The 8,194-nt window shown below is 42.1% G+C and overlaps 1 protein-coding gene across 1 annotated transcript; it reads right to left on the minus strand.

The window, feature by feature from the left end:
* Positions 1-2,274: 2,274 nt before the first annotated feature.
* On the minus strand, positions 2,275-4,545 carry lypc (ly6 domain containing, pigment cell). Its single transcript, XM_035745832.2, has 3 exons — positions 3,495-4,545; positions 3,048-3,167; positions 2,275-2,944 (listed from the first exon to the last, which is right to left on the minus strand). The coding sequence occupies exons 1-3, from the start codon at positions 3,544-3,546 to the stop codon at positions 2,739-2,741; spliced, it is 378 nt and encodes a 125-aa protein (XP_035601725.1). The 5' UTR covers positions 3,547-4,545; the 3' UTR covers positions 2,275-2,738.
* Between the last annotated feature and the right edge of the window lie 3,649 nt (positions 4,546-8,194).

The raw sequence follows: 8,194 nt of genomic DNA on the forward strand, positions 1-8,194 counted from the left end.
CTCAGTAGTTATAATGCTTTATGAAGGCCATGTATTGCATAGGAAATCTAATGACGGCATAGCACTCAAGTTAACCATAGTCAACTGACCAGTAGTTTAACTGTTGCATATTATGAATGGAGCGCATCTTCAGTATGTGCATCCTTAACATACCTGCCCTGCTGTCATTCCCTGAAACAGAAAGGCATCCATGGTAAACCTCACAACATCCCTTTTAGATGGGATGAATCTGGAGCCACTGTCGTTTCTGCTCTCAACTATGCACCTGAGCAGAAAATAGATTACTGTTAAATCCAAGAAGTTCCTTAAAAAGGGTCAATCTGCAATTGCTACATTCATTTTTGGACTTACAAAACGTACCCATTGATACTTGAAGAACATAACTTAAAAATGCTGCATGGGTCTAGTTCAACTGTCATACAACATCAGAAGCCAAAACTATCATTTGAATATCATAGATGGTCAGTACTTGCATCTATTGCTCGGTCTATTAATTTGAGTGTGGTTCCATTTCTCCAGCCCCATCCCTCAGATTTCTGCCAAAACATGGGCTGGGATTTGTTTTGTTATTGTTTCAGCTACAGATTGCCTCTTTAAAAGCAAAGTACTGTGCAAATGATACCGATAGAAGTGATCTGGCATACTGCATGTCTACATTACCCAAAATTGTCATTACCCAAAATTGACCATAAAGTGAGGCGTAGAGGAGTGTGACAGCTTAATGGTCACATTACACGAGAGGAAATAGAGACGTCCATCTTTAAAGATGGAAGGCGCTTCAGCCTGAAAGTACATGAACTTTCCCATAGAGTACACGTCGGTTTGGGCAAGTCTCTCCCATTGAGCTGAGGGAGAGAGAATGAGTAGTCCGATCTTTCAATTACCTGAGGGCTCATTGAAGTATTCTATAACACGAGGACTATACTCATTTAATGTAGATCAATGACTCATCTATACCCTACCATTACCTGCAGTGAGCATGGAATGGGTTCTGTTCTTCATTGGTTTGGAGACCTTGTGTACCATGTTCAGCATGTAGCCTATTTTGTAGGAGTAATGACATCTGGAAAGAACTAAGCAAATCTAAAGAGCAATTGACTATAACTCAACGTTTAAATGTTGTGCCAATCCTGACGAATTTATGTACTTATTGTGTATGCAGTGATAACTCCTCCAGTGACATGAACTCAAGGTAAACATTAAAATTATCATTATCATTATTAAAAAAACATGATCATAAAATAAGTGTAAATAGGGTAGGTCACCTGTTGAAGTGACAAGACAATTCGCAAGGTGAATGGTGCAGCACGCTTGATAGACCCTTGGAGCTTCGGAGGGTCATATCGAAGTGTGTTGGAGTAGACCACACGATCATTTACTAGCGGTTCTATTGACGATAAGTATGCCTATGTCAATATCAACAAGAAGGTATTTCTGATAAATTTAGGCCTATGAATGTTAAACACACTCGCTGGAAAACCTTCTCGGCCTTGTGGGAGAAAGCGCTCGGTGTCGTATTCGAACACGGTATCTTTTGTGATGTATTGGCGGGGCATGTTCCGAGCGTCAGTTGCAACCGTAACCCCCCTGAGCCTAACATGTTGTTGTTTTTACCTGCACGAACATCTTGTTGATGTTACAGTGTTATCATTTCGCGGGCTTGACTTTTTGGACCAGATAGCTTCTGTGTTGGGTACACCGGGGTCAGTATTTTCCTGACGCTATCCGGTAATTGTTCGTGTCCAGTTCCACGGACCGGAGAGAAATGTTCCTTGTCTTCCAGCGGCACCCTTGAGTTCAGGAACACACGCCGTTCGAGGCAAGATGGTGAATCTTCGGCGAGTAATACCTTCACAAAAGGTTTTATAAATGACTTGCGTTCATTTGAGCCTCCCTCTGCTCTTAGAAAATGCAAAAGGCCAAGTTGAAAATATATCTCCATAGGTATGCCGCGTTCAAATACTAGTCGGAACTGGGAAGCTTGGAAATGTCCTACTTGCAGAGTCGAATATTTCCGAGTATCCTAGTTCCAACTAGAGCGTGAACGCGGCAGTATGCGCCAGAATCAAAAGCACCTCTTGGGGGACCTATTGGTGCGCACAACGCTCGTGCCACCGAGGCCATTTGAACTGCAGGAAAACATATTAGATCAATTGGAAATATTCAAATATTCAAATATATGATTATGCCTACCTATACGTTTTGATAGGCTAGACAAAAATGGCCAGAGCCTATAAAAATGAAGACATACCCAAATATAGAAAATACAAATAGACAATTATAGATGATATCCAGACAATGTATTATCCATACAGTGGATGCTTTATACGTTGTTAGCTCTCATTTTCAACTTTGATGACAGATAAATGTGGGATATTGTTAATGCTATGCCTAGATGTAAAATAAAGTGTTAAGCACATTATTTGCTCATCTCTAAGAAATGGTCAGTTCAATGGAAATGATCTCATCTGTCCATATTTCATGTACAGAAAGCACACATTCATTGTGTTAAACACCTGGGCCACGTTCAGCAGAATACAATGTTTTGGAACTGACAGATAGAAATACGCTATGTACATTATAACAAACATGCCTCCAACAATTACAACAAGGAATCATGCCAGCTCTGTTCATCACATTTATATCTGAAAGGTTTCGACCAATGCTAGGCATCTGAATGTGGTCATGTTTTTCTTATGAATTTAGCAACAGTAGCATTATCTTTAAAGTTGGGTAAATCACAGTGAGAGAGTGAATGAGAGGAGAGAGAGAGCAGAGCCAGTCCAGTAGAGGGCAGAGGGGGCTGCAGCTCCATTACACAGGTGGGTGGAACAGCAGTCATTGGTAAAAGTGAAGTTGAGGCCCATGGCGTACTTCTCACCAGTCAGGCCACACAGGGCGGAGAGGACACAGCTCTTCTCATACAGTGTCACACTGAACTCTCCTGTAGATTAAAGGTGTTTTATGACCCAGTTAGCGTTACATTAATGGTGTTATTTGTACACACTCAATCACAAACACAGTATGTAACTTAAGGAGCTTCTCACCGCGCTTCCCCACAGCTTTGCTGGACAGACATTGCTGACCTGGAGGACACTTCTGAGGGAACTTGATACAGTCCAGTGGGGAGATGGCAGGGAAGACACAGGTGAAGCAAAACAGAGGAACTGAAAGAGAAAGATTGATTTACACTAAGAACGAAGTCAAACTAAAGTTTGGCGCAGGGACTGAAGGATAGTAGAGATTTTTAATAGGTCATATTGCCAGTGAAGATTATCAGAGGAAGAAGCTGAAGTCTTATGATGGACAGTTGAGGGAAATGGGTGGGAGGGGCTTAAACAATGCTGTTAATGTAATAATGCACAAGTCAATGTACAAAGCTAAACACCAATTAAGCAATTAGCTTCTCCCATAAACACACATGCACGCACACACACAGCATGATACATTGCAATATAAGCATTCCCTTTCTAACTCCTTTCTCTTCCACTTACCCACAGATGGTACCAGACACAGTAAAAGCAGATGGCATAGAAGCTGCGACATTACTTGTTTTTTTTGTCTCTCTCCAAACAGACAATATCCTGTTTTTCCCTTTGATTTGACTGCTTTCCCAGCTCCTCACGACCTTTCTGTCTTCTCGTTATCTAGTTAGTCTAGATAAATGATCATTTAAAGCACAATTACTTGTTGCAACCTTCTCTTATCCAGTAAAATGTGTTGATATCGTCCTTTCTGGGGATGCGTCGGTACAAACTAATGGTATTATGCCAGTGCTTTTAGTCTTCCCTCTCTAAATGCATCGTCTGCACAGATCTGAAGATAGTATCAAGGAAAAACGAGAGGCTACCTTAAATATCTCCAAACATCTCCCCACCCCAACACATCTGATTCAATTAGGACATTAGCCGCCCAGTGATAAGACTGAAGCCACTCCTCCGCCACGGCTGATTGTGAGGTTTGCATTGGAGTCTGCATAAACACTAAAGTAGAAACCAACCATTTGAGTATTCAGTTAAATAGTGTGTATTGCAAGGAAGATACACAACTATATTGCTGTTATCTACAGTACTGCTTTGCCGTGTATAGAGGGCCTTTATACAGTGATTCTGTAACCACTCAATAAAGAAGAGGCTTATTGAATCATCCCTTATTTCTTAATGAAACACATGAAGTTTAGAGGGAGGACTGTCAAGTGACTTGCAGTCTTATGACTCGGACTGAAGAGGAGGGGGGCGATGGAGACTGGACTTTATAACGGTATACAGTTATTCAGAGGTGAAGTTGAACATAAACAGTACACGGTTTGTGATTCTGATGCAGTCTATGCTGAACATGTTCAATTCGCATTATAGATGCCAAGCTGTACAAAATGGCAGTATGACAAGGAGATCAAGTACAGGCGAATGAAACCCATGCACATTTATGCTCTAAGGGACTCTCATACAATAAGCAATGGGGCTGAGTTTGCAGAGAAATACTGTTTATGTTTATTTCAAGCACACTTCAAGCCCTCTTGCTGTGCAGGTTGTCCACCCGCTCCAGACATGTGCCATGTAGCCTGAAGAGCTCCTCTTTAGAGGACAGCAGGCAGCATCTCTACACAGAACTACCCTGAGAGAAAAACAAGACTCAGAGGGCTGAATTCTAACATGAGAACAAGCACTTAACTTGACAATTACATAAATCATGCATGTCAACGGAAGACTTGCACAGAAATTTGAGTCTACTACAGTAAAATGGCTAAGTACATAATATAAGAGAAAGAGTGTCAATCATGTTCGGTTTTAGAGGAAGACCATTGGTTACCTGTATGAGATGAGCAGCCTCAGGTAACTGGGTCCCAGTGTGTCTGTGGTAAATGTTTACTATAGGCCTGTTCAGTTTCTCTCTGGAAAGCATATCCCCGCTGTACTCAGGGCCCTGGAAAACACATGACAACATAAGAAGTTAGGGGTGGAGTAGTGAAGTCACCCACTACAAAATTATTACACCAACATTAGTGGCTCTTTCTTGACCAAATAAGCACAGATACAGACACCATCTCCAATGCACACTCTTGTCCATGACAAAGCCTACAGATGGTTCCACTCACATACTGACCAGTGCTCTGTCATGGCTGTGATGAATGCAGTTCAGCTGCCTCTGTTAGCGGAAAATGGCCAGCCTGGAGGCTGCGGACATAATTGTGAGATTTTACTGTGTGAGAGAATGAGAGTTTTATTATTTTGACCTTTAAATGTTAAATACTATCGTATGTCCCATGCTGTATCTTCAGAGTGACTGTCTCAGCTATTTTCTTCACCAGAGCTTCACTGACAGTACCGTGGGCAGCTTTTTGCCTTGTGATGGCATTGCCAATCATCTGCCTGATGTTCTCTCGTAGCAGCTGTGATTGGTTCACAGCCAGAGTGGTAGACTCCAGAACCTACTTACATTCTGAGAGAAGGGAAAGATGTGGGTAATTCTTTATTTTTCAGACTTGTTTCAGCTGATATTTGCCTTGTATCCGCTAAGAGTGTATAGTAGAAATTGGCAATTTGTGGGACGAACAAGCAAATGGTAAGCCTACAGCTGCTGGTTTAAATAAATCCCAAATAAATAAATGAATGGCTATTATGTAACTACACTGTCACCATGTAGTGTTTAAGACAAAAACTAGGTGAATCACTGACAAAACAAAGTGCAACCACGATAGGCACTATATGGGACAAGGTGACGTCAATGCAGTGCCGTAAACTGTTACATTAGTACAGTATGCTATTGACATAACACCTGGAGTGAAGGGGCCAATAGGCTCTGGTAGTTTTATGAGGCCTTGGGAGGGAGTTCCCTGTCTCCCTGCAGAGAGAGGGAGAGTGAGAGAGGTAGAAGCTCCAGAACACACGCTCTCTCACTGGCACAGTCCAACAGCTGCCTACTGCACTGACCCAGGGTCTATACATGGCAAGAGAGAGAGAGAAATAAGGGCTTTTCTTTACAGGTATATCAATAGAAAATCAAGGGATATCTTGACAACTTTCTTGAATAGGCATTAGCATAACTCTAGGCACCTGTATCCATTGAAAACCATAAAAAGAGAAAGCACCCAATCAAATCTATTTTATAAAGCCCTGCGTACATTAGCATTTGTCATAGGCTTTGACAGTAACCCGGCCTCTAGCAGTTAGGTGTCATTACCCGTAGTGTGCTCCTCGGAGTGCTCTCAATCTCCTGTTTCAGCTCAGTGAGTTCTCTTTTCACACTCCAACAAATGGTCTGCTCTGTCTCTGCCCTGGAAACAGAGAACAATCTGTGTTTTTTTCTAATAGCCATACAGTAGATTAGAATACATATAGGCCTAATGTAGTCCAGCAAAGCAGTACCGGGCAGAATAACTTGGGGTCAGGTGGAAATATGAAATTAACTAATATAAATTCAGTTGTGACACACGCAAACACACACTGAACTCACAGTCTCAGTAGTAGCTGGTATTATTGTCCTCCCTCTACACTCTTGTTGATCAGCATTTCACACCTCAGGCTCCTCAGCATCCTCTCCAAGAGCCCCCCCTCCCTTTCCAGTTGAATGCATTCCTGTGCCACCTTGTAGGCCAGCTTGTATCTCGCCCTCCACTTCGCATGTACTCCCCTGCAACCCCAACACTGGCCTCTGAACACTGCTCTCGGAAGCAAGGAGGGGGAAACGGGACCACAAGTGGTGGTGGTAGCATATGGGAACTAAACATGACATGCAAGAGAATGACATTCAAGTCTACAGATATAGATTGTTGTAACTAAATTTAATTTCTGTGATAGCATTATTTTGCAAAACAGCAAATACCCCCAACATACATTTTATTTAGGCTAAAGCATTTACAGTTGAAGTCAGAAGTTTACAAACGCCAAATACATTTCAACTCAGTTAACAATTCCTGACATTTAATCCTAGTAAAAATTCCCTGTCTTAGGTCAGTTAGGATCACCACTTTATTTTAAGAATGTGAAATGTCAGAGGAGAGATTTATTTCAGCTTTTATTTCTTTCATCACATTCCCAGTGTGTCAGAAGTTTACATACACTCAATTAGTATTTGGTAGCATTGCCTTTAAATTGTTTAACTTGAGTCAAATGTTTTGGGTAGCCTTCCACAAGCTTCCCACAATAAGTTGGATGAATTTTGGCCCATTCCTCCTGACAGAGCTGGTGTAACTGAGTCAGGTTTGTCGGCCTCCTTGCTCGCACATGCTTTTTCAGTTCTGCCCACAAATTTTCTATAGGATTGAGGTGAGGGCTTTGTGATGGCCACTCCAATACCTTGACTTTGTTGTCCTTAAGCCATTTTGCCACAACTTTGGAAGTATGCTTGGGGTCATTCTCCATTTGGAAGACCCATTTGCGACCAAGCTTTAACTTCCTGACTTATGTCTTGAGATGTTGCTTCAATATATCCACAATTTTCCTTCTGCATGATGCCATCTATTTTGTGAAGTACACCAGTCCCTCCTGCAGCAAAGCACCCCCACAACATGATGCTGCCACCCCCGTGCCTCACAGTTGTTCTTCAGCTTGCAAGCCTTCCCATTTTCCATCCAAACATAACGATGGTCATTATGGCCAAACAGTTCTACTTTTTTTTAAATGTTTTTATTTTTTACATCAGAACAGAGGACATTTCTCCAAAAAGTACAATCTTTTTCCCCATGTGCAGTTTCAGACCGTAGTCTGGCTTTTCTATGGCGGTTTTGGAGCAGTGGCTTCTTCCTTGCTGAGTGGCCTTTCAGGTTAAGTCGATATAGGACTTGTTTTACTGTGGATATACACTGCTCAAAAAAATAAAGGGAACACTTAAACAACACAATGTAACTCCAAGTCAATCACACTTCTGTGAAATCAACTGTCCACTTAGGAAGCAACACTGATTGACAAATTTCACATGCTGTTGTGCAAATGGAATAGACAACAGGTGGAAATTATAGGCAATTAGCAAGACACCCCCAATAAAGGAGTGGTTCTGCAGGTGGGGACCACAGACCACTTCTCAGTTCCTATGCTTCCTGGCTGATGTTTTGGTCACTTGAATGCTGGCGGTGCTTTCACTCTAGTGGTAGCATGAGACGGAGTCTACAACCCACACAAGTGGCTCAGGTAGTGCAGCTCATCCAGGATGGCACATCAATGCGAGCTGTGGCAAGAAGGTTTGCTGTGTCTGTCAG

This window comes from Oncorhynchus keta, chromosome 31, assembly GCF_023373465.1.
Source record: "Oncorhynchus keta strain PuntledgeMale-10-30-2019 chromosome 31, Oket_V2, whole genome shotgun sequence".
NCBI classification, from domain to species: domain Eukaryota; kingdom Metazoa; phylum Chordata; class Actinopteri; order Salmoniformes; family Salmonidae; genus Oncorhynchus; species Oncorhynchus keta.